The sequence below is a fragment of the Ooceraea biroi genome, chromosome 5 (genome assembly GCF_003672135.1).
Source record: "Ooceraea biroi isolate clonal line C1 chromosome 5, Obir_v5.4, whole genome shotgun sequence".
Taxonomy (NCBI): Eukaryota; Metazoa; Arthropoda; class Insecta; order Hymenoptera; family Formicidae; genus Ooceraea; species Ooceraea biroi.
The window spans coordinates 15,599,192-15,625,145 of NC_039510.1; the positions used below are offsets into that span (position 1 = coordinate 15,599,192).

General features: G+C 36.8%; 2 protein-coding genes and 2 non-coding genes across 5 annotated transcripts; 2 read left to right on the plus strand and 2 right to left on the minus strand.

Moving 5' to 3' along the window:
- Positions 1-1,107: 1,107 nt before the first annotated feature.
- Positions 1,108-6,731, plus strand: LOC105286466 (venom protease). Its single transcript, XM_011351434.3, has 7 exons — positions 1,108-1,253; positions 2,711-2,797; positions 4,212-4,541; positions 5,067-5,369; positions 5,478-5,579; positions 5,663-5,814; positions 6,121-6,731. The coding sequence occupies exons 2-7, from the start codon at positions 2,731-2,733 to the stop codon at positions 6,280-6,282; spliced, it is 1,116 nt and encodes a 371-aa protein (XP_011349736.1). The 5' UTR covers positions 1,108-1,253; positions 2,711-2,730; the 3' UTR covers positions 6,283-6,731.
- A 234-nt stretch (positions 6,732-6,965) lies between these two features.
- LOC113562035 lies at positions 6,966-7,181 on the plus strand. The gene has a single exon (XR_003406594.1). It is a non-coding gene; the product is annotated as a small nucleolar RNA U3 (small nucleolar RNA).
- Positions 7,182-8,094: 913 nt separating this feature from the next.
- Positions 8,095-8,310, minus strand: LOC113562038. The gene has a single exon (XR_003406597.1). It is a non-coding gene; the product is annotated as a small nucleolar RNA U3 (small nucleolar RNA).
- A 383-nt stretch (positions 8,311-8,693) lies between these two features.
- Positions 8,694-25,636, minus strand: LOC105286467 (nuclear receptor subfamily 2 group E member 1). Of its 2 annotated transcripts, none has more exons than XM_011351436.3 (9): positions 25,002-25,636; positions 23,033-23,113; positions 22,506-22,667; positions 12,502-12,667; positions 11,660-11,864; positions 11,018-11,143; positions 10,692-10,934; positions 10,388-10,469; positions 8,694-10,119 (listed from the first exon to the last, which is right to left on the minus strand). In XM_011351436.3, the coding sequence occupies exons 1-9, from the start codon at positions 25,009-25,011 to the stop codon at positions 9,866-9,868; spliced, it is 1,329 nt and encodes a 442-aa protein (XP_011349738.1). In that variant the 5' UTR covers positions 25,012-25,636; the 3' UTR covers positions 8,694-9,865. The 2 variants fall into 2 exon arrangements, with proteins under 2 accessions (XP_011349738.1, XP_011349739.1); XM_011351437.3 differs by having other exon boundaries at positions 11,660-11,855; positions 12,502-12,670; positions 25,002-25,617.
- Between the last annotated feature and the right edge of the window lie 318 nt (positions 25,637-25,954).

The following is a 25,954-nucleotide window of genomic DNA, read 5'->3' on the forward strand; positions in this document are numbered from 1 at the left end:
CATTTGATCCCGCATAGATATCATCGCATATCCATCGTTACTGTATGTGAATGATGTATGTACACAAACGTGACTTATCCATGAGGGAAAATACTTCCTTGAAGAACGCACGCCTGTATATCATCAGATATAAAGGATGTAAAATTAATGGCACTCATTTGTTATCGTTAAATTACGGCAAACAATACGCCGCATACCTGGAATTGGTATTACATGTTTCGCGATCATCAAAGATGCACGAAATCATTAAACATCGTTATGTGTCATGTATGAATATACGTACGTTGGACGGCGGCTCAAGGTTGCTACTGAAGCATGATAGTCCAGAAATTTAACATATCTGCTTGGCCGAACTCTAGTATCGGGGAAATAATCGTCATGAGGAATTATGAACTATGAAAAGGGCTTCGTTCCTAGTAGTCTGTCTGGCGGTTTTGATGATACTTATGTATACGACTTTTCCTGATGACTCATATCGGGAACATCCCGAGACACGGGACTTTTTGCGCTCGTTCGAGAATACTGATTTTTTCGTAGAGAGTCCTTGACCTATGTATAGTGATAATTTAAATGTCAATAATATCGATAGCTCTATAAATTTAAAATACTTTTTTTAATACTTTAAAATACTTAAAAAAATGTTCTATCGCTAAGCTCTAAAAATTAATGAAAATTGTAATACAATTAAATTGATGTTAAAATGTTAGCTTTTATTTATTTATTATCCTTCTCGAAATTTGGATATGAATCTCGCGCTTTAAATTAAGATAGAAACGTAGAATACAAAATATGCATGTACATTTTATGTCATTGTATATGTAGGAACACTTGTAAGCCACGCGTGTAAAGTAAAGATAAAAGAAGTTAAAGTAAAATAAAGAAATCGTTTTATTATTTTAATTGTTTTGCAGAACAATCGATATTTTCTTGGTGTCTACCGTCACCGACATTCATTCACAAATTCCAACAACTTTTAGACACCTCGTATATTTGCGTGAACATACATGCGGAAGGATCTGTCGTTTTTACACTCACACAAATGAATTACGATCTATGATTCCGTTGGCTGATCGCTTCCCCGTCTGTTATAAAGAGAATGTATCAGAGGGAAGTAACGCAGTAGTCTTCGTGCGGCATTCGTCGCATTAAGACTTCTCTTTGCGCGGAAAGATCTGAATCGTGTGTGAACACGTGGCACAACAACGTTAATTAGTGAGAAACGATTAAGCAAGATTGATTAAAGTCTCCAGTCTGTGAGTAAAAATTGAAATCAATATAATTTCAAAATTTTGTTTCTACTCACAAATAAATTTGTATAAAATTGAAATGATTTTTGTGTATCGGTATTAAGGAAAATCCGAAGATATTGATATGCCAGTCACAAATTTTCCAGTTACAGCAATGCTCTTATGGACTGTTACGAAATAACGCGTGTGTTTGGACTTTGAATAAAAATTGCAGTATCTGTGAAATTATTAATGTCTGTTTAATATATATAATGCATGGAACAGAAGTGTTAATAATGTATTGCTGAGAATAAAAACATTGCTAAGTCTTAACCGATCTCAGTGATAACTATGTTTGTATTGCATCTATAAATTACTACTGCATTAGTACAATAATTATATTTTTTAATAAAATTAACGAGATGACAGTCTTGTTAATCTGTTAAGATATTATCAACATCAAGATTTTAAGTGTTTCATTAAAATAATCATATAATTGAAATTAAAATTATTAATTTACTTTTCTACGGAACGTTTCAAACAATGTGCTGACCATTTTGTTTTCAACATATTGTATATTTACCTTGGCAATGACATTCAACAATAACATTCTCACAGAGTATAGAGTTGAATATTCAGAGCAATTCTATCTAGTGCTATATATGAGTTAATTAACTTTGACCTTAAATTGTACTAACAAATTATTTCCATGTTACAAATGATTTATATCATCCGTTATGGATAACATCTCGCACTCATTCAATGTCGGAGTACCCAAGCAGAACTTATTTTCACGCTGTCTGACGCGGCAGAAGCATTGAAATCTCCGCACACGTGTTACGTTACTATCCGTGACGTGCGAATTCTTTTGCGGTTTTTTCTTTACAATCTTTATACGTATATACCATATTTCAATTCATATGTGTTAAATTTTCAGGCGGAAGTTATTATGTCATTATTCCAATAAAAGAAATAGGAGAGATAATGAGATAATGATGATAAATCCTATTCTATTAGTCATATTCAACAGATATCATAATGTTAATTATAACAGAGTTTTGAAATCACATGCAGATTACAGAAAAACAATTTCAATAAATTGTGTTTCGAGGCTGCATATATTCGGCAAAATCTTATTCTCTAATAAAATTTTCACGTGGTTTTTAGCAAAGAAATTTTAGATTTAATAATTATCATATGTTTAATATATGAATACAAGGAATTACTAGAAAATTGTATACACACTATACATATATTGTTTGATAAACCTTTTACTAACTCTTGCACCAGTATATATGGTTTTAAACTTCGATATCTGATTAGATAAGTACCTAAAAGAATTTTGAACTTTTGTATCAAAAACGTATGACATTTATTAATCATTGGTTTAATCATTAAAATTATTTATTTATAAGTAGTTCTCCCTATTGTGACTTACTTTTGTACATGCATGCAGGACTGAGATGATGCATTTGAATTTATAGGATAAACTCGTGATTAAAAAATGTGGCCTTTCGCTGCCGTGTTCGTCAGTTTGCTGTGCATATTGACGCCGTCGACGCACTCTCAAGGTATGCACTTTTTATTACCGTTTTGAAGATATATGTGTCTAAATTCCATATAAGGATTCCATTATAATTTCGTCACAATCTTTTTCCGTCCTGAATATTTACTATACTAGCAAACTAATATTTCGACGCTTGTCAAAAATTCTGCTAACGGGAGGCAGAGCACGCGTTTTAATCATACAGATTAATTTAATTTCATTGTATTAAAGTGACTTTTTTATATTACTCGTGTTGTACAGACATTATCCTACATCAAGACAAATTATTAGTGTTAAGTGTTGACGTAGCAGGTCTTGATGTAGAACTGATGTCTGAACACGGCCAAGGCCAGATCGAGGAAATGAGAGTTTTACGTGGCATGACCATCAGTGAAGTTCGGCTGAAGGCCGACTTGTTACGACATTTTGCATCTTTCTCTCAACCGTTTGATTCTTCTGAGAAAAAACAGTGTCATCACAAATTATGAGAGAAGAATCCACGATTGTATAAGTGACGTGATCGCGTTGACGTACATTTTCGGGTCAACGCTAGAAATTTCCAGGAAATCATTTTGAATGCATATTAAATAGAGAAGGATCGTAATTTGAAAAAATCGTTTTGTAGATTAGCTCTTAAAGGAAAATCGAATTAAATACGAAAACCACGGAATATCTAACATTAACATTGATACGAAATTCGCAGTGTATGTTTCACGTTTATCTCATAAACGTATCTTATTTTACACTTATAAAGCAGGATGCGTGCAAGGCTGATTTGAATTTCTAATCATTTATATTCAGCGGGTTTTGAGGAAGACTCGTTAATTATGCAGTAAATATTGCCAGTTTATTAATCATTCGGATATGTATGATTTTCAATGATTAAACTACTGTTAGCCACGTTCAATGCGTATGTAAACTCCACTGCGCAATACGCTACCGTAAACGAGCAAACTATTATCAATTAAAACATGTTTTGTTTTTAATTCTTTATCACAGTGGAATTTTAATTCGAGCGATACTTAATATAGAAAACTAAAATACTGGGTGAAAAGAACGTCTTTTGGTACATGATACATTTGTTATATCAACTGGAATGCCAATGTCAAAGAATTGACCATATTTTTTCGTATAATAGTAATACATATTTGCAAACGGTGAATTATTATCAACGGATGGTTGCATCACTTGTCTACAATACAGCTGGCACTATTTGTTAACACTATTGTTAAGTGTTATATGAGAAGCTGATGACAATATTTGCAAGTATTATGCAGCACACGAATATAAATTAAAAGAGATCCTTGAATTTACATGGCGATGCGTATCTTAAAAATACAGAGAAAAACAGAAGCATTAACATCTTCCGAAGGAATGTACAAGGCGCGACATTGAAGTTTATATATAATACTTGTTAAAATTAACTTTTGGTATTACAGAATTCTGCACAAATCCAGAAGGTCAACCCGGTACATGTATTAATATCAGAAGTTGCTCAGCCTTACTCAATCTACTGCAAACTGGTTCTCAAAATCCAGCGGTGAACAATTTCCTTCGTTCTTCCGTTTGTGGCTACGAAGGTAAAGATCCTCGAGTTTGCTGTCCATCCGACAGGGGCGGCGGAAATGCAGATGACACGGACACAGTGGCTGGCGATCGAGGTAGCAAAGGAGTCACAAAAACTGCGTACGGTCCTCTGTATCCGCCTGAATGCGGATCCAGTAATTTGACGTTACGCAGAATCGTTGGTGGCGAACCAGCGACGTTAGGTAACTAATAATTTGTAATAAATCATTTTTATGCTAAGAAATTTCGATCGAATTCTGTGGGACGTCTTTTGATTATTTCGTTCTCCTGATTACCTCTGATTTCTTGATTGTCGTCAACCTAAACACTTCAAAATTCGCTTTAAAATCCTTTTATGAAGAATTTACTAATTTATTGCCATTAATATTCAAATCTGACTCATTGCTCTTTTACACCTGAACAAATTTTATAAGAATACTTATACTATTCTTAAGCAAAGGAATAAAGATTTTCCTCGCGAATTAAGATTGTAAAGTAAAATTAAGTAACCAAGCTCCACTCTTTCTTTTTTTAATTCCGAATGTGTAAATTTTACAGTTTTAATAGTCTTGAGTTCCACAATTTTAACAATCTTAATATTAAAAGAGAAATGCTTTGAAAATATCAAAAAAATATGCAATATACTATTTGAACATTGATTTCAAAACAGAAGAATTGTCAGTATAACTTTACATCATTGCTTGTAATATAATTGATTAATTTCGCAGGTGCTTGGCCCTGGGCTACCGTTCTGGGATACAGGAACAGATTGAATCGAAATTCTCCAAAATGGCTTTGCGGCGGTGTTCTGATTTCCAAGCGGCACGTGCTCACTGCCGCGCATTGCGTGTACCAACAAAACGATTTGTACAAAGTGCGTATTGGCGATTTGGATCTCAAGAATGATTACGATGGAGCGACTCCATTTGAGGACTTCATCGAGAGGAAAACGATACATCCCAGATATGATCCCAAAACTATTACGAATGACATCGCGATTCTGAAAACGACTAGGGACGTGCCTTTTTCACGTAAGCCTTTCTATTTTCTATTTCGGAGTTTTAAATCATTTAGCGTATTATTAATCGCTATATTTTATCATCTGCACGTCAAATTGTTATGTTCTCGTAAATTTTCAGCTACGCTTCATCCCGTTTGCCTCCCGGTAGATGAATACAACAGGTACAGGAATTTGGACAACTCGTTTCCTTTCGTTATTGGATGGGGATCTATTTACTTCCGTAAGCAATATATAAAATGAAAACCTCAATTATTTCTTCCATTTTCATAAATTAATAATATATTTATAATAATTCATGTTTAGGTGGGCCCGCAAGTAGTCAGTTGTTGCAGACTCAGATGCCTGTACGTACAGAGCAGGATTGCAAACAGGCCTTCCGAAACTTCAAATCAACTATAATCGACAATCGCGTTTTATGCGCTGGTTACACTCAAGGTGGAAAAGACTCGTGCCAGGTAAGAAATGATCGCGAAACGCTATAATATATAAATTAGAGAATTATGAAATTTGATAAAAAAAAGTTTATGAACATTTTTATTGTACACTGTTAAATAATGTAATTTAAAAATTAATTCTGACTTGTGTATAAGAATATAAAGTTTTATTGTAAAAAACAAAAAGGAGCGATTTTTAAAACTAAATTTTACAAACAAGAATAATTTTTATTAATCTTTCATACATAACTAGATGTTTTCTTTATTAATCTGAAATAAATATTTTTACATATCTGTTTTCTATTTATGATGCAAAATAATTTTCAGGGTGATAGCGGTGGACCACTGATGACTCCGGATCCTCGAACCAGAAAGTTTTATGTTGTTGGAGTAGTATCATTTGGCTTTAAATGTGCCGAACCTGGTTTTCCAGGTGTATATACTAAAGTTACAGCCTTCCTTGATTTCATCACGAGCCAATTAGTATAAATAATTTTGCACTTACATGAAAAATCGAATTATACGCTTTCTATGATCGAAATATGTGTGACTGTCTCTGTCTGTTATACTTAACCTCGTCAGGGACACATGTACGTTTAGTTTTCTTGAAAGTAAAACACGTAAGAAAATATGTATACAGTTATCGTTTCGAGTGATAATATTTCTTATGTGTTGAATTGAAAAAAATCATCCCTGAAGAGGTTAAGCGAAATTAAATAATTTATTAAAACAAAAACACAAAACACTTACAGCAAACTTGTACTTCTGTATGTAATCCACGTAAGTGTTGCCCTCTATGGAAAGTGTAGAATGTGATTTCAGTAAATCGATAGTATCATACGTAGGTAAAATAAATGTGCACTTAACATACACCTATCCTCTTCACTACTACATGAATCCAAAATTGAGGCAATAAATAATATTACGAAACGTTTAAATAATGTTTACATTATTTTGGAAATAATTTATAAGGCATACTTATATTAAAGTGTGTTCGCTCCATTTTAGACTTGTAAAAATATATGATCAAGTCTTTCAGTAGGTTATATAAAGAGGTTACTTAAGCATTAGTTCCGATTGCTACTACAAGAGGGCTATGTCGACTACATGTTACTCGCTTTAAAAATCCGTAAACTAAGGTATATATAGGACTCGCTAGGCAAGAAAACTTTAAGATCATGCTTCACAGGATCAGTTCTGTAGGCGTTGATCTCACTCTCTATCCCTAACACGGGAGTTGTTGTAACTACCATGAAGAGAAATGGCTCTCTTCCCTGAGCGTGAGAACGACACGAGATCTCGACTCTGTTCAAGATCTCTGTCATCGATGATCGTTCACCCTCTGTACCCAGTACAGAGGGGATGGGAGGTAGGGCTTTCTGAGTGGTTCTTTAGACATTACAAAAAATAATATTTTTCAGCAATTGAGATACATCTCTGTACAATGCGACTATTATGTTGCACAAACAGTTTGGTAACTGAAATTACGTCACGTATATGACTGAATCGACGTTTATTCTCTACAGTTGAACACCGACCGTGCGTCAACGAGACGTACCGGCGCTAGCCGCATTCTCGCAAAGAATGTTTAGTTTTGACGGTATGTGTCAGTGCTGGTTTGCGAGTAATGAATCAGTAAATGATAGATAACGGATGCGAAGAAGATGGACCAAGAAAAATTAATTAAAAATGTTAAGTCCTGTGAGGCTTTGTACGTAATGAGCCATTCGAGATACTTTAAACAAACTGCAAGTCTTTCAGGGAAATGAGTCTCCATGTCGTATAGCGTGAATCGACTTTAAATCTGTTTTTCCATCACGTACATATGTAACAATGTAACATAAAGTTTGCAATCCTTTAAACTTCAAAAAGCTCTCAGAAAAGCTCGCGACGAGAGTGTGAAGATTAAAGCACACCGACATAAAAAATTTCGTAATTTTGATTCGAGTTTCCGCTTTTCTTAGGAGAGTTTAGACTTCTATATTATTTAACAATAAGACTCAAGCGATGAATAATATAATTGCGTTGGAAAAACAGGGTGCTAACTTCACACTGTTTCTCAAAATCGCATAATTTTGAACAACATTTAACATCTTTTAGTACATATTCTAAACTTTATGTGTGTGATAAAAACTGTTTTAGTTCTCCAAAATTTTAGTTCTTTAAAGAAGAAGAAAATATATGTTTTACAGTACAGTAAACTCCTTGTAACTTCCTGATAGATTCTTTAGCATTAAATTGTATGACAATTAATACTGTATTTGCTAAAATATTATTTTTGTAATTATTAGATAAATTGTGACCACTCAGAAAGCCCTACCTCCCATCCTTTCTGTACTGAGTACAAAGAGTGAACGATCGTCGATGACAGAGATCTTGAACAGAGTCGAGATCTCGTGTCGTTCTCACGCTCAGGGAAAAGAGCCATTTCTCATCATGGTGGTTACAACAATTCCCGTTAGGGATATGGGGAGCGAGATCAACGCCTACAGAACTGATCCTGTGAAGCATGATCTTGAAATTTCCTGCCTAGCGAGTCCTATATATACCTTAGTTTACGGAGTTTTAAAGCGAGTAATCGTAGTCGACATAGCCCTCTAGTAACAAAACTCAAATTTAGAAACTACCTGTTAAAAATGAACACGTGTACATAAAAAAGTCTTAAAACGGATTATTTTTATAGAATAAATACAAATATAGATATAATATATACATATATGTAAATATATAGAATAAATACACTAAAAAATAAAACTAAAATAAAGTATAATACAAATATAATGTAAAAAATAAAATATTTTTTATGAATGTAAAATGTAACAATTATTATTTAAATTATTTAGTTTTCAAGCGTGATAAAGATTATAAACGTTACTTTGAATAAATTAATTCATTATTAATGGAAGTCATTTTATTGTTAATAACAACATGCCACTTATTTTATATTAAGAGTGTGTATTAAAACAGACTTTGTTTGATATCGATAAAATAGCTTAAAATATAAAAAAAAACAGATATAAATACATGTTTGTTCAAGACATTTATTACTGCAGAATAAAACTCATCCTGTGTAGACTATTACGTATATGTATAACAAAGTAATTAAATTTATTAACAAAAAGATTTAAAGATAGATCGTAACAATTATTTTGAAATACAATTTCATTGTTAATGGTAAATAAATGTTTTTTATTTGATCATTAACATAAACTTTCTGACAAGACTTTTGTGATCTACACTGATAAGTAACGCACTTGGATGCAACAAAAACTGCACATAGTTTTATTACCTCTTTCTACAGTTTACAATTACCAATATATTATTCGAGTACTTACATTCATGTCTAATGCTCGAAAATCTTTAATTTGCCGCTTTTTCTTGTTTGAAAATTGGATAAAATTGTCAAAATTATCACAATTGTTTAATATATTCATCAAGCAAGTAATTTTTGATTTATTTAAGAGTGCAATAGTATGAGTAGTAGATAGTAATATGTGAACGTTTGCAAAACGGAGTGCCCAGCATCGTCAGAAATGCATATATTAACCATTTCTCTGATTTAATATATTTGGGCATCATATTTTAAACGTATAATAAAATGATACATAATAAAAACAGATAAACGTAAGCATATTTATTAAATAAGAGTATGTCACAAGGAAGCAAGTGCATACACGTATATATTCTTTATTTCAATTATCATTAAAACTAGAAAGTAATTAAATGTTTGGAAAAACAACAACGAACGAAGAAATCTGATTTTATAGCTAACTTTCTAGAAAAATAACCGACATGAGAAGTGGATAATTTTTTTAACAGCGGTAATGTACACAAATCTCATTTTATGATGGATTTGTTAAAACAATTACATAACTATTTTCCATTTTTTGGGTATCAACGCTATACTACATAATCGCGAGCGCGAACCGACAGAAAGAAAACTTGCGGGGACACTACAGATTTCGAAAACTTTTCTTATTCTATCCTGCCGTTGGCTACACGTGAAAGAGTCGGAAAAGTTTTGGAAAGCTGCGAGCTCGCTGGTCCTGACAGATTTATGCGCAAGTGCGTTTCAGTTGATGTATCTTTCCATCTGATACATATCGACTAGCAAGCGCGAGATCGGTATTTCCCCAATGGTTTCGTGAAAGAACAAACGTTCGACGGTCTTCGAAGATACGCACCTCAGGTATCCGACTAGAATCATCAGCCTGCCAATTCTGCCCGGTTGTTGCGGATATCGTGATCTCGTGTAGTCGACTAAGATGCGTTGTGCCTGATCCTGCAGTATCTCAATAGACTGAACCGCGTGTAAGCCCACTGTCTCTGTTTACAAAAAGAAGAAGTGCTTCACATTGTGATATTAATGCGACAAAAGTGATTAACGCAATTATGACACAATGTGGCGAATTATTTCAAACAAATGTTGCAACAATAATTTTATGATTTAATGTTGCTATAGCATATTGTAATGATGATGAACAAAAATAGGTAGTATGAATAATCTTGTAATAAACACTAAATTTATAAAAATAAAATGTATATCACATTTACAGTAATATGATAAGTAATCCGTGCTTAACAATCTTTTCACCTGGTGTGAACAAAGCCACTGCTTTCATGCAACCGCACTCGCCGAAATCGGGAGATAGTTGCCTAAATCGGCATATTATAGCCTGAAACGCAAGAGAATATTACGTTGGAGTAATATTTTTTGTCTATCAAACAAGCTTCTCTGAAAATCAATAAAAATAGATTGAAATATAAATAAATATATCAATTCTTAAAAGCTCTCGATTAAGATATTAAATAATGCGTGTTTTTCGATGCAGACGACTTCACGAAAGAGTATCATCATCGTAACGATTTCCTACGGGCAGAAGATGAAATCGATTGACCTGAATGAGGACGAGTTCCTGATTTGTCGGATTGTCATCCGTGGGAAGCCTGCCGCGCACTTGTTCGTCCTCGAGGAGCGCGGTAATGTCCCAGGAAACGGACCACTGTGCCAAGTGTAGGAGAAATAGCTGCGTCCAGGATCGTTCCAGTAATAGTAATTGGTCGTCTTTCGATATCGTTTGGAAAGGTGGCAGACATCGCACCCATCTGACAGCCATGAATAACAGTCGAGCAGTTGTTTCCTGGTTATCAACATACGTGTATGATGAATGCTGTTAGTCAAGAGGACGAAGGCTGCTATCTTCAAGAGAACGTTGGAAGATACCTGCAGTATCTCCAAGGTCGGACTGAAGCTCTGTATGGTGCCCGTCGGACTCTGACTTGTTTCTGCCTCCACTTGCTCCATCGGGTATTCCGCTGTGGGTTGCAATCGCGCGTTCCAAACTAATTCCTTGTGAGAAGAAGATGGTGATTTGCATACGCACGATTCTCGTTTAGATGCAAGATAACTTATGTAGCGAGAATAAATAGCGAAGAATCTAAGACAAGTATGTAAACCAATGACAAATGAATAAAAACCTAACTTTTATGACCACGTAGGTAAAATAAGAAAATGCAGTATTTTATGGGATTGCAATAATTTAATAGATTATATCAATTACTTGCTTGTTTTATTGTCTGCTGAAATTTGATATTTAATCTTTTCATCTTTAAAGACACATAGTAGGATACACGTTTCGTAAAGTTAACGATCCAACATTTCAATCTCAACTAACAAATCTAAAAAATAAAAAATAGGTACACGTAGAGATATTATTTTTATTTGACAAGCAAATTAATGATATCTCTGCGTATAATTTGTCTGCCACTTAGACCGCGATAAGAACTCAACGATCCACCCACCCTTATTAAGTTTGCAGAAATGGGACACGGAAGGGAGTCGCACAGATTAAGCTAAATTACTTACCTGACATTCCTCGGCGGACATCAGTATCTGCAGAAGGGGAGGCTGCGGTGCTAGGGAGACGGTCGTGGCCGCCTGATAGAGGGTCGTAGTCGTGCGAGGGTGCGGTAGAACCAACGGCACGGGGGATGGTGATTCCTCGGGTGGTTTCTGTACCAGCGCCATCGGTCGTGGATAAGGCGTGAATCTTTGGTCGCACCTTAACCTTCTACAGTAACAACCCTTAACTACTTCACGAAGAATCTGTTTTGCATAATTTTATCGTCTCGTTCGTACGGGTACGTACACAGAGTCGTCGCTACCGCATTAATGATTAAATTGCTAAATCGGCTAATTTGAGAATATAAAATCTTAACAAAAAAGGGATGATTTTTCAATTTTTAATATATCTTTCTAATTACAATCTTTTATAATCAAGATTCTGTTAAAGTATGCGCAAAATGAAGAATACAGTCTGTCTATTCATGATGTAATTTCTCAGAAGCTATTAATGTTTTAATAGCTTTATTGAGAAAAGATCAATAGCAAAATGATTTATAAAATCTGTCATTAATGTGGTAATAGACAGGCACACCTTACATAAGCACATCTTAACATGTTTCAGACAGTGATGAAAATAAATTTCACAGAATTTAAACACAGGAATAATTAATTTTTCTAACATTAAATATCAACTATAAACTTAATAATTTAAGACAATTATTCTCGCTATGCTCCATACTTTTGATGCATTTTTTCGTCATGTCTCTGTTATCTGATTTATAATCTCGTGAACGCCGTGACATCATGATACATATTTAATAAGCCTTTCATTTTAATAAGACAATTAAGTAAACGTTACACACCTGTGTGGCGATAGAACATACGGGGGAGCGAGTGCTGGTCTTAACCGATCATTGTGCACCGGAGCTGCAGAATGAGGGGATAACTGAATCGGTGACTGTTGCTGATGTTGTTTCTCCGAGATAATCGCATGGGGTTTCGGTTTTCTCGGTCCACGTTCATGTTGTACTGCTAAACATCAGTTACGACGAAGTTTTATTACTTTTGACGTCTGACATCTTACTCCGCGGTTGCATCATCAAATTCTCCAGTCGAATCAAAGCTTATACAATACTGATTATTAATTCGCAAGCAATTACGCAAAAAGAAGAAATAAAGAGAGATAAAAAGATTTAATAATCTCTTAATTAATAACATTATTACTCAATTTGTATACCAAAGAAATATTTGACACGTCCGATACTTGGATAAAAAGGTATCTGATGTCTCTGATGTAAATTGTTTCTCCTATAATAAAGATTTCAGCTTTTCAGTCTTTTTACCCGATAGCGGCAAGACTACATAGTTACCGGTTTTTAAAACTGATAAAATGCGTCTATCATATATCGTAAGCACCCTCGACACGTTCCGAAGCTCAACGAAAAATATCCTTATGCAGACGGATGACGTACCCTCGCCCTCCGGGCCTCCGTGATCGAAAGCCCGTATCTAGGACCGCCTATCAATAATATCGGCGATGGACTTAACGGTGGGAGCGAAAAAGTGGGCGCAGGTTGCGCGGAATTGAATTCGGGGTATAACGCGCGTTGTAGGTCGTTCGAGATGTACGAGAGCTGTATATCCTGTGACCCGATGGGCGGGGGAGGAGGAGGGGTGAGCGCGAACAAGAGGTCGAGAGGGTAGGGGAAAATCGCGGATGAAAGAGGGTGGTGTAGATCGGATGTGGTGGCTGGCCGGGCGTCAGCTTCCACAGAGCTCGATCTTTCGAGCGTGGCTGCAAACCCAGAGAAAGAGAGAGAGAGAGAGAAAGAAAGAGAAAGAGAGAGTAGCGGCGAGCAAGAGGGCGGAGGACGCCCAAGGGGTGGAAGACAGATAGAACTAGATGGCGGAGCGGGAGCTGCAACTGGGTGGCAAGCACATCATCATTAATGAGCTGAGCGGATAGCAGCCGCGAATTCCCACGTTCGCACTGGCGTCGCAATATCTCCCCTTTATCACGCATCGTCCCGTCCAGAGAGAAAGAGAGACAGAGAAAGAGAGAAAGGGAGAGGAAGAGAAGCACTTTGCCACTGGCGCAATGAGAATTTCTTCTCGTTTCAGTACCAGAATTCAAGTTTTTTAGAAAAAATTGATGTATTAAAGTAAATTTTATTGTTTTTTAGCATATATCTGAACGTGTGCTGAATGTTGCATGACTCATCGCTCCACATTATATTCAATCTAATTTATTTATTGAGATTTTTGTATATCTTAATGTATGTGTTAAATTTATCTTCTCTCTCTGTCACTATAAGAGAGAGTTATTTTATAAAATAATAACTATTACAGTGACACTAAAGTTTGATTCTGTTCATTAACAGTTCAAGATATCTTCTATACTTATTCTTATTAGCAATATCTATACTTTTTTTATTTATATTTCACTATTATTATTAATTGAAAAGTTGAAATTGATACAAAAAATCATTTTTCAAATCGAACGATTTCATATGCATCAACGCGCGTGTACCTAGTAAAAAGAAGCGATGTGAAATCCGCTTCGGGGTTGTTTGTTCTATCGACCAAATTGGTCGGGCACATCGTAACAGGTACAAATATTATTATTTTCCAGGAGTAATTGTTCTCTCAACGATGAGCTCCCTTGTCGGAAAAACGCGTCTGATAAAGATTTGTTTGTTTTATAAACAATGATCTTTATATTCTACCCATAATGGAGATAATACTTCAAATTTGATTCAAAAGTGATATATCTTCACAATAATATTTTATTGTTATTGATTGAACACATGATTTGTGATGAACTCATGATAAAGAAACATCTCTCTTTTCAGAAAGTTTAAATTGCGATTTAATTAAAAATCTATATAATATATAAATGAAAAATATTAAACTTTAGTAGAATATTCAAGAGAATAAAGACAAAACTTTTGAATTTATATATTTCCCCTATACAGTTACTGAATAATTTCTTTTTTAATAAATATTTAATTTGCGATTAACGCATCAGGATTTTTAAGACCAGAATTTTAAAAATAAGAAAGATAATGATCTTTATATAAATTTTGATTAAAAAAATAATATTAGTTAGACATAACATTTATATTTATAATATATATTTTTTTATAAAATATTATATAGTGAGAGAAATGAACTCAAGCAATACAGATGTTAATTTTATCGGCTTTCATCGAAAATCCCTCGCGAATCAAAGACGACAAACGATCTGTTTTTCGCAGCCGTGGCCATTAAGCTCGCCTTTTTCGCACAAAAGTGCCTCGCTTTGCGCAGCATCTCGCGATTGAGGAGGAACACTGTCGAGCCGTACGCATCGTTGCTCAAATATAGAGCTTTATAGCTGAGCGGCTTACAGTTCGACGAAGCGAAAACGAATATACGTCAAGGGAAAGCTCTCAAGGCATCGAATCGGACAAATTAATCTTATAGTTCTCGCAAAAATCGACATAAAATTACACGCATACTGTATCTTTAGTTTATCAGTCGTTATTTGAATCTATCGAGTTCCCGTTCGTTTCTTTTGCATAAAATTTATGCCATAAATAAATAGGGAAACAGAATTTTTTAATTTCATGATACATAATGTTACTACATATATTTTATGATCTAACCGACATAAAAGAAACGTGGAAATTATGTTTATTGAAGTCAAATCCAGGTCAACCCTCTCCCAGCTTCTTAAAAAAGTGGCTTAGATCGCTGTTGCGTTGATCCTCGAATTTCTCGCGCGTCAGTGGCTTAGACGAGCGATTTTCGAGGGAACGTGCGTATCCGGACAGCGAATGGACACGGCGCCGGGGATTAGAATCGCATGCGCTGGAATGGACCGCGCCCTGTTCCCTTTTCATCTCGCGATTCCGTTCTTTCTTTTTCTCTCCCTCTCACTCTCCCTCTTTTTGTTTCACCCGTCTCTTTTCGTTCACGCGCACACATAGGCACACACGTACATTATCGTGCACCTATGAACACCACCGTAATACTCTGGCTGGCACGTGTGGTCCACAATGCGAGTTCCCACAGCGTAGGCGTAGGCACCTTCTCTGCACGCGTGTAGGATGTACGAACGCAAGGTATAGACGCGATACAACGTACGGGAAAGCCTTCCGTTTTAACATTATACCACGGGGATGCGTGTACGCGCGTGTACGTGTGGGGGGATGCGATGTGTCGAGGCACACACGGTGCTCACACGGGCCACGGATCACGGGGGTGGGCTCACACTCTCTATCCTGCTAAACGGTAAACCGATCTGTGAACATTTCAGCAGTCAGCGATCTCGAAGGCTAATCCCCGGGTGAATGGGGTTGATACACATGGACGACACACTACCACCGTCACCGTCGGCGTCATCGCCGTCGCACAAGATTCGCGAATCGCGTGTCGAATGCGTATGACACACGTGTTAACACTTCAGGGAGATTTCCATGTTGATTCGGGAGACACGCGCCGGCGAGGGTGCTGGGCTAAACCGGACACGAACGATGTTATTTTAATTCAATAAAAAATTGTAAAGAATAAAAATATATTGTATGTACATATATACGTATTGATAGCTTTTTTCATTTAGATGTCGATGGTGCAATATCGGTTGAATCAGAATCGAATATCGTTGAAATTTATCGATATCAGTGAAATTTTGTTGGAGCGTTGTATCAGAGAACGGTTTCGCTCCATTTTGCCCTTAAACACGTATATTCATTTTTATAAGACGCTAATAAAATAGACTTACATAAAATTGATAGTAAACAGCTTGGACATGTATATATTTAATATCAAAGTATTATTAGTACTAAAGCTGCTACATAATAGCAATTATTTTGTTAAAGAAAAAATAAACCGTAAATTTGTCAGAAGATTTGCTGAAGAAAACGTTTCGCCTACACAAGCTGTCGGCCATGCGAATCGGATCAGTTTCCACTTGCATCGCTTCTATCGTTTGGAAAATCGTATGCATGCCATCACACGTGTACCTGCATACGTTACGAACCGTATGCGATCTGTATGTAACATCTCTCACTGTGCAGTTAACGCTCTCCCCGACCAATCTCGTAAATCAAAATTCCGTGAAATGAGATCAGTCGAATATAAAATACATATGCATAAGGCACAGCTCGTGCTCCTATTTAGGTTTGTTAAACAGTGTTTAATTGACCATTTCCTCGGTTCGTCCGAATATTTATAATTTGCCCGCGTGCCACCCAAAACACATAGAAACGTAATAAAAAATAGAGAAATAAAAAACATACGTAGATATATAAAGTATATAACGATTTTTTAGCGTATTTTGTGTGTGATGGGAATATCAATATTACAAAAAGAGGGCGATTTTCCAATTTACAAAAGACGATTAAAAATGATCGCTCTAAAACTGTCATGGAAATTTTATTAAATTTCGAGCAAATTGACTAAGAAGACAGTCTCAATAATTTTCTACTACTAACAGCCAAATGTAGATGACGTCATTACGTTCCTTAAGGCACAAAGAAAGTTTAAAACTTGCTGAAACTTAATATCTCATGGTCGCTTGTTCGTGAAAATGTCCAACGGGGAAGTGGTTGGGCGTATTTCCATCTGTATTTTCATCGAGAGCTGTCCACAATTCACGACACGGGGGGGGGGGGGGGGGGGTGATGGAGAACCATAGCCCGTGATAACCCGCGGATGTAATTCTCGCATTTATGCGAGACGGAGGTGGCCGGGACACCGAGGCCGGATCGCTGCACTTCCTCCGGGCGTGTTGGTATGATGACAGGTGACGATCAAAGCCCGGCTTAGCGCAACGACCCGTTTCGTCCGCACACATCGCGCTCGTATCACGAGGGGAACGCGCTCGCATCCTTCCTTCTCCATTTCTACCTCCGTCACTCCCTATTCCTGCTTCTATTTTTCTCCCTGCCTCTCTTGCTACGTACATTGGTGGTCATAGATGCACACCCGTCATTAGACACGAAGTCTGATGAAACAACGTGTACAGACCCTCGTAAACTTAAACGATTCGTAATTTGATTCATAAAATAAAGAAATGAACAAATTTAATGTTACATTATTATTGTTGTTAATCCAACCAAAAGCATGTTCAAAATTTACAAACTTACTTTTGGGATAAGCGGTTAAAGATCTTTGTTGCTCGATTATGCCATCATCTTCATATTACTGTTATTTATTTATTTATTAAATCTGAAACATCTTGCTTTCTCAGGTACGTCACGGGCAGTGTTGAAAACATTTGCATTTATTACTTTGTCTTCTTGTTGAGAAACAATCTTGATTTACAAGCACCTAGAGGCATTCTTTCCAGATGTACTCGTCTAGTGACGAGAAGGCATTTATGACGCCTATTGTATCCCTCTCTCTGTTCCAGGGCCGCTTTAGCGTTTACCGTTTATGTGGATGGATTGATGCTGCCCGTCGCGTGTACGGCACGCCTCGCTTCGTTGCGTTACCAGCCGTCCACTCCCACGCGACTCCCCTTGTGTGCTGTCACTACCCTCTCGGTCCAGAGCCAGCCAAAAACATTACCGAGACGCGAAACAAGTTTTTGAGAATAGCTTCTTGAGAGTCTGCTACATGACTTGGAACAACGTAATTTGGGTATGGAGATGTGACGAGCAATTTTGCGTGAACTCGTGAACAAGATTGACATAATAGATTTATATAAATTACGTGTTTTTCGCATTTTATCGTCGTCTTTCTGTGTTATACAAATATTTTTACATAGTACATAGAAATTTGATTATATTCATTTTTGTTTAGTGGGATAGAAGCATCGGGTCTTATTTTTTTCCATTGCTATTATGTTATTGATTTCGTGCAAGTTCTTCATCGGCTATGTAAAAGTTGCAGAAATATTCCGGGTAATAAATACTTTCTTCAAAGTTGATTAAAATTTCGTTGAGTTTATGAAACTGATCTGTACAAATAGTTGCAGAATTTTTGAAAATCAGAATGCTTCACATAATTCGTTGCATTTTTTCTTTCACTGATCCTGTCGACAGGCGTTTTTCTCTCTTTCTGTTTGACGTATTTCGCTTTTCGTATTTCTTTTTCTATTTTTCTTGTGCTCGAGTGCCATTCACCAGCGTAAAATCCTTTCGTGTATGACTCGCGAGATGTTCAGATTTTCGTAGCACATATTATGATATTATATTTTGTACGATTCGATATTAAAATGCAAAAATCTCAAAAAGAGCTTTTTCGTAAAATGATGCTCAAACTTGTTGATTTTAGTAGAAAACGATATAATATTTTTTATAACCATTAATACTATAATATTGTAAACATATTTTCCTTTTATTATGCCGAAATATCTCTTCCTTGAAAATTATTTATTTTATTAATTAAAGATCATAACTAGACCTCTCTTTCTCTCTCTCTTTCTTTGTTTTTTTGCATAATTTAAATCTACGTAGTCCATAATAAATAAAATATGTGGTCTCAAAAATGAACTAAGCGTCTACTTGTTTTTAGAAGTGACCTCACTTCTAATAAAATTTTTGCAATTATATGATATAACGAAATTTATTCCCAATTTCCTGAGAACGGAAAATGCTCGAACGATTCCAATCTATAACTACCGAAAGGGGTAAATACTTCGGGTGATAAGGGCCTCGATTTAATTCCGGTTCAAAGTACTTGATACTTTCAGAAAGGGTGCTTCCGAATTATGAACGGAAACAAAGAGATTTAAAGTTTGAAATGGCGGGCCGCGATCGATTGGGCATAAAACGAGACAAAGTTTGCGGATCCAAGAGTGTTGGTGGATCTGAATGTGTGTACACTAGAAATGATGTTGACCGTACGGTTCCGGGAAAAGTCGTTGAGGGTAGAATTTCATTGGTCATCACCTATTGGTTTCGCTCTTCGTTTAACTTTTTAACAAGATATTCAACCGTATAGAAAAATCGCCATCTTGTGTCTTCGCCAAATAATCCAACACGAGAGAGAGAGAGAGAGACGAACGATTTTATAATATTTAAATAAAACCTTACGAAACACAAGAGATTATTGAAAAATTATCTGCAAATTGAAAACGCGGAAGTGAATAAAGAGGCAACTAAGAATCACAAATCCGTCACGGTAAGCTGCTCAGTAATCTTCCAACGTCGTTTTACGCCATATTTCGCACCACACATATACGTATACGTCCGCATGTATACACGGAATCAGACAAGAGGGCGGCATTTTGCCGGCACAGGCGGATAATATCACAGGCGGGAACGAATTTTCGCGGAAAGAGGAAAACACGTCGATTACGTCGGAGGTGTGAGTGCGTTAGAGGTTTCGGGGTTGTCAGCGAGCGGATGATTGCGCGCCTGCGGCGTCGCGACGCTTCGCGATGCGTCGAATACCACGTACATAATGTATGGGCGCGTACCCCGAGTGGTCACCTACATCTTATGGGTTCTTCACAACGTTATGCGCGAAGGATAACGCATGATTCTGACATTAATGGAAACCAAGGTAGAAGTTCTTTAGTTAGGTTTTATCACTTAACAAACATGTTCATGAAATATGTTTGAAATAGTGAAAGCTTGGTCGTAATAAACAAGAATTCCAATTTGTATAATTTTTCTTAGATATTAATTTTTACCATACCTCTTTACATTGCGTAAAAAGGCGGTTAAATTTGTTGTATGTATATTATTCGTATTATTAGTAATAACAATTTTAACTTGTCAAATATAATAATAATAAAGTTTGTAATAGCATTTAAAAAAAGTTATTTAAAAGAACTATAAAAAAAAGAAATAGTAATAAGTATCAAAAATCATAATCTTCTCTTTATTATAATCTTCTTCATTATAATGATGTCTTTTCGTTTAGCAAACTCTATGTATTTACTAATAAAGACGCGATGATTATAATTATCGAAACTTTGATACTTTTCCGTTTTAGCGTAAATATTGATATACATTTAATACATCAAATCCTGGTAGTATTATTATTATTATTAGCTACAAGAAAAGGAAGACTCGTGGATAGATCTTGCCTAACGAAACAAAGAGTGGTCCTGCGCCATTCTGACGTCGACTATACGTCGGCAATTAATCAGGGCGTCTAATTAACTCCAACAACAAAGTACGAGTAATTTCGAGACAGAGGCAGAGAACGCGACGTGGGAGAGCGTTAACGTGTACAAGTGTGTTCGCAAAGGTGGCGAAGGCAAAACGAAGCGGGGCGAGGTGGCCCCCGGTTCAACCCCCGTGTGGAGTCTCCTTAACGTTAGGAAGCTCTGCCACTAATTGAATCTCCTCTCTTACTCGCGTCTGGAGCCTCGACAACCGCTGGGAACCGGAGCACCCGTCCTGCATTAAACACCCCCGACACCCTGAGCACCCTCATCCCTGCCAAGCGGTCTCGTATCGCTCCCTCTCTCCTTCCTCCCTCCCTTTTTCCCTCCCTCCTCCCTTGCTGTCATGAGTCCCATCCCATCCACCTTTTCTCTTTCCACCTCGCCGCTACCTCTCTCCACCTCCGCGCACAGAATCCAACCCCCGCTAAGCGTCCCAGAAAACGAGCCTCCGCCGCTGTTATATCGCCGTCGATGGCGAGGAACATCGACCCGTGTACACCTAGCCCATCCCGTGTAACTCTCGTACGGAAGATCAAACCCGCTTATTTCTAAATATCGCTGTTAAACCGAAGAACAATGAAGATGAATGTCTAATAGAATGCGATAGTATAGGCATGTGTGAGAGAATGTAGATCCAAAACTGTTGTACAAAAAAAACAAGGCTCGTTTCAAGCGAGTTTATCTAGAACGCATAGATGAAGTCATTGGCAGATAGACAACTTTGCTGAAAAAAGACTAAAGTCTAGCATAACTCGGGATTTTGTAATTTTAAAATAAAATGTTTGTTTTTTATACGCGAACTAGTACTCATAAATTACTAGTTAAATATCAAATGATATAAATGTCAAAAGTGCTTGGTCAAATGTATTAAGAAGTGTGATGTTGATCAAGTAACACGTCATGGAAAACTGAAACGTCGCATGACGATGCGCGACCATTATACCGCCTCGATGGTTAGCAAGCCCACATTCGAGTTTCCCATAATACCGTAATAGAGATGAAATAATATTCATCTCGAAATGACGCACTAACACCGAAAATCTTTATAAAACGACATTTCTTTCAGAATTGATCTTGTCGCGTCAGCTTTTACATTGATAACGCATGAACTGTTCCGGTCGTGGTCAATGCTTTGGTGGTCTCGCGTGGAGGTTTATTTAGGAGAGTCTGGTTGACCGACAGTTACAGTCAATTTCTTTGTGGTTTATCTGTGGTCTTTCACGAAAACACGTGACAATCGATGAGCCAATTTTCATAGTAATTCGTAATTAACAAATACATACATGCATACACACATACATTGAGATGCAGTAATTATTTTGTACCATACGCGTGTCATGTCAAGATATGACTTTCCAAAACTAAATTAATCAGCTTTCTTAAAAAATTATACATATATTTATAGAAAATATGATATTTAAATAATGTTTTATTAATAGATGTATGCGAAAAAGAAAGCAGCACACACACAAAAATAGAATTATTTTTTAAATATAATAAAACGTAAATTTGAAAATAGAATTATATATGCTTTTAGACAAATCTCTAAATACACAAATTTGACAAAAATAGTATGAATTATATTATATAACATATTAAAAATTACAAATATTACACGTAAAAAATTAGAAACTCTAATTATGGATTAAAATTGTAATCGAGATTAAGTGACAATAAGTATTATAATTATCTTACTTTAAATCGTTTAAACAAGTCTTTAATGCATGAGAAATGTTAAAATTATTCACGAATACTTACCGTCCTTGTTCATATTAGCTTCAAAACACTTAGCGAGACGACAAGCACGGCATTGATTCCTGTGGGTCTTGTCGATCGGGCAACGTCCTTTTTTGGCACCCTGGGCTTTGCAGATGTATTCTCGATTGCTGTGTATGCTACGCTTGAAAAATCCCGAACAACCTGACACATAAAAAAATTCATACATGATTATACAGTACAATAGTTAAATAAAATTCAGTATTACTTAATAATTAAAAAATTCCAATAATAATTTGACATTAAGAAAAATTAGATCATTGATATCTATAATAAGAAACACGTTTCAGATATCAAAAAAATTAATCTATATTTTTCTTTAAAATAATCTTTCGTTAAAATTTTAGAAACTTTTGTTTTAGAAAATTGATAAAATCTTATTTTTCTTTGTAGTTTATGCACTTTTCCATCTTTTTAATTAATCAGATATAGTAATTAATTTTACTAAAATAGATTCTGTGAAAATGTATCTTTACATTTTACGAGTCTTTATATTATTAATTAATTACCGTCGCAACTGTAGATGCCGTAGTGTTTTCCGGAACTACGGTCACCGCATACATCACACAGTATATCAAGTAATCTGTCTCCTGAAATAAAAGTAAACAGTGCGTCATTAAAATCCGAGATGATAATAAATCTGTCTCATGCTTTTCTCTTTTAAGTGTATGCCGAAAATTTTGTGACAATTGCACATTTTTCAAATTTTCGAACTAATAAATAATTCTACATCAAGGAAAAATTGTTAAATTTAATGAAAACTGGTAAAATTAATATAACATGTTATTTTTCTACTATATGATTTAATTTTATTTAACAGTAACGTTTTCAGAAAATCTTTTATGTAAATATGTATTATGTATCAATCTCAACTCTTAGCAATTGTGCTATAACAAAATAATAATCACATTAAAAGAACGAATTGTCAGATATGCGTTACAGTATTCATTGCGGTCAAATAATTATGAGATAAAAAGAGACTGACGTTAAAGGAGTCTCGCGAAATCCCGTTTAAGAAAAGCGGACGGGCCACAAGAAGATCACCGGTGCTAATCTGTTTCCCCCTTTTCGTAGGAACCCTAATCGTCCTAATGATCCGCGGCAAGAAAAACACGGCCATGCCTAAGCCAACCAAAGCCTTCCTTCCCCGATCTGGGGAATCAACCGCCTTTGCGTCTCAAACCCAACCAACCTAACCCGATCAACCTAGGTTATTTCAACCCCAACGGATTACCACCTCCGTCGTGTACTCCCGCCTTCTTCTTCTTCTTCTTCTTTTCTTCTTCTTTTTCCATAACACCTACGTCATTTAAGACATGTAGATTAAGTTCGAAGCACAAGAGAAAAGCTTCAAGAGAAAAACTCGAATTCAATTGACTTTAATTGAATCTTTAACTGCTTCTGATATAAACATCTCTTCTTTTTCATCAATGTGTGTTGAATCGTTTCTATATTGTTATTTATATATTCCAGAATTAATTTTAGAGATTACTTACACTTACTATTTTTCTGAGATATTTAACAAAATATTCGAGTCTAGCTAACATTATAAAAGAGTTTTAAATTTATATTTTATCTTTAAATATTAAAGCTAAATATTTTTTAACGGGGAATGCTTGAGATAATATGCAATACTGAAAGATATTCCAACAGACATTGGATATAACATCCATAGAAGTATGAAAAATATAATACAAACGTAAGCACACAAATAAGATGATAACGGTCATTTAAAAATCTGTATTACTTCGGTAATATTTATGAACTCTCGCTCAAGATATCTTCATTGACTACAATGCACATTCTATGTAACTTTATGTATCACTATACCAATTAGTAGATATATAAACAAACATTTAACTATGTTAGATCAAGCATTTAATTTTTCTTTTTCTTTAGTGGTCAAATAAGTATGTTAAATTCTTTTAAAAGCGGTAGATACTAGATACACAAGTCAGCAAGTAGACATGCAAAAGAATCAAGCGCTGCGCTAATTGGCTCTCATTCGCGTTAACCAATCCTAAAAATTATAACTGATTAAATCCATTACAAATTTGTTGTTTTTATTAACTCTATCTAGCGATTTCTGTGCAGAAAATATCTCACCTCGAGAACTTCTTTCAGTTACTTATGAATAGAGAGATAAACGCGCGAAACGTTCAAGCACCATTAAATCGCCTCTCGCAATTACACAGTTTCGCAGATTCCAAAAGTCGCGCGATTTAGTTGGTAGCAGACAAACATTCGAAACATTTAAACACTATTAATCGGCTCTGAATCCTAATACACAACTTTTCCAGACGCAGACAACTGCAATTTAACACTCAATGTCGAAAAACTATCGCGCCAAAATCACTCTCACGTCGCACAATTCTGCGTACCTTTTGGATCGTGCGATCATACCACCAGAGCTAAACCTTTTATCGCGTGTAAGATCAATGAAAGCGAGAGAAGCGGCAAGAGTCTTAGGAGACTGACCTGTGCCCATCTCCTCCGCAGCTGCTCAAAAGTCGAGCATCGCCAGAGAACGACGTACAGCCGAGCTCGTGGTCCCGACGCGGTGCCGAGGAGGTCGCGCGAAGTCCCGAAGCATTCTCCGTGACGGGGTGGCTTCGAGCCTCGACGTACCTACTCATCTCTCTTTCTCTCTCCCTCTTGTCGGGAAGGGCGTACTCGCGTACTCGTGTCCGTGTCTACGTCTATGTGTATCTATATGTGTGTATTCGTGTGTACGTATACGTGCGGCCATTCGTCCGTGTATGCGCATATAGGGGTTGTTGCCCGACTGGCTGCCGGAGCAGCTATCTCTCCTGTCCGCAGCCACATCACGGAGAATCATGGGTCGTTCCCCGATACGGTCGACATGTTCCGGTGGTGGGTCCATGGAGGGATGAGTGGGTGGTAGAGTGGGGTAGCAAGGGGATGAGAAAGAGTAGGTAGGTAGGTGGGTGGGTGGTTGGAGCGCGGACCAACACACCGACGCCAATCCCTAAACGACCGCGAGTCGCGGCGAGGAGGCCACGGCGATGGCGTATACCGGAGTTACGTCACGCGAATCCACAGTGTAACACCTCTCCTTCACCTCCGCCGCCGCCGCCGTTGCCGCCGCCGTTGGCACGTTGGCCTACACGTCGGAAAGGGGCGGTGGTGGACGGGGTGGCGGGTGGATAGAGTGGGGAATTCCAGCGAGCTAGCGACTAGACTCGGCCCGGGGACTTGCTGGCCGAGTGGCTGACTCGGCTATAGCGGGGTAGCGCTAGTTAGCCATCGGCAACTACGGGGGCGGCTCCCGGAGGCCACGTTGTCAGACGGCCGTTACCACTGTGTCATTGGTCGACTCCACCCACGCCGGCGCGAGGGGGTGGGGGTAAGTGCACAAAAGGGTGGTGGGCGGCGCCAGCCGAATCGACGACGCTGATTCGACGTCGAGT

Excerpts from the sequence above, each read along its gene's own strand:
- LOC105286466 (XM_011351434.3), top strand. The coding sequence starts at position 2,731 with ATGTGGCCTTTCGCTGCCGTGTTCGTCAGTTTGCTGTGCATATTGACG. Across the intron at positions 2,798-4,211 it reads GCCGTCGACGCACTCTCAAG|AATTCTGCACAAATCCAGAA; the intron begins GTATGCACTTTT and ends TTGGTATTACAG. Across the intron at positions 4,542-5,066 it reads TGGCGAACCAGCGACGTTAG|GTGCTTGGCCCTGGGCTACC; the intron begins GTAACTAATAAT and ends TTAATTTCGCAG.
- LOC105286467 (XM_011351436.3), bottom strand. Across the intron at positions 11,865-12,501 it reads TATGTTCTATCGCCACACAG|AAGGTTAAGGTGCGACCAAA; the intron begins GTGTGTAACGTT and ends TTGTTACTGTAG. Across the intron at positions 11,144-11,659 it reads TGTCCGCCGAGGAATGTCAG|GAATTAGTTTGGAACGCGCG; the intron begins GTAAGTAATTTA and ends TCTTCTCACAAG.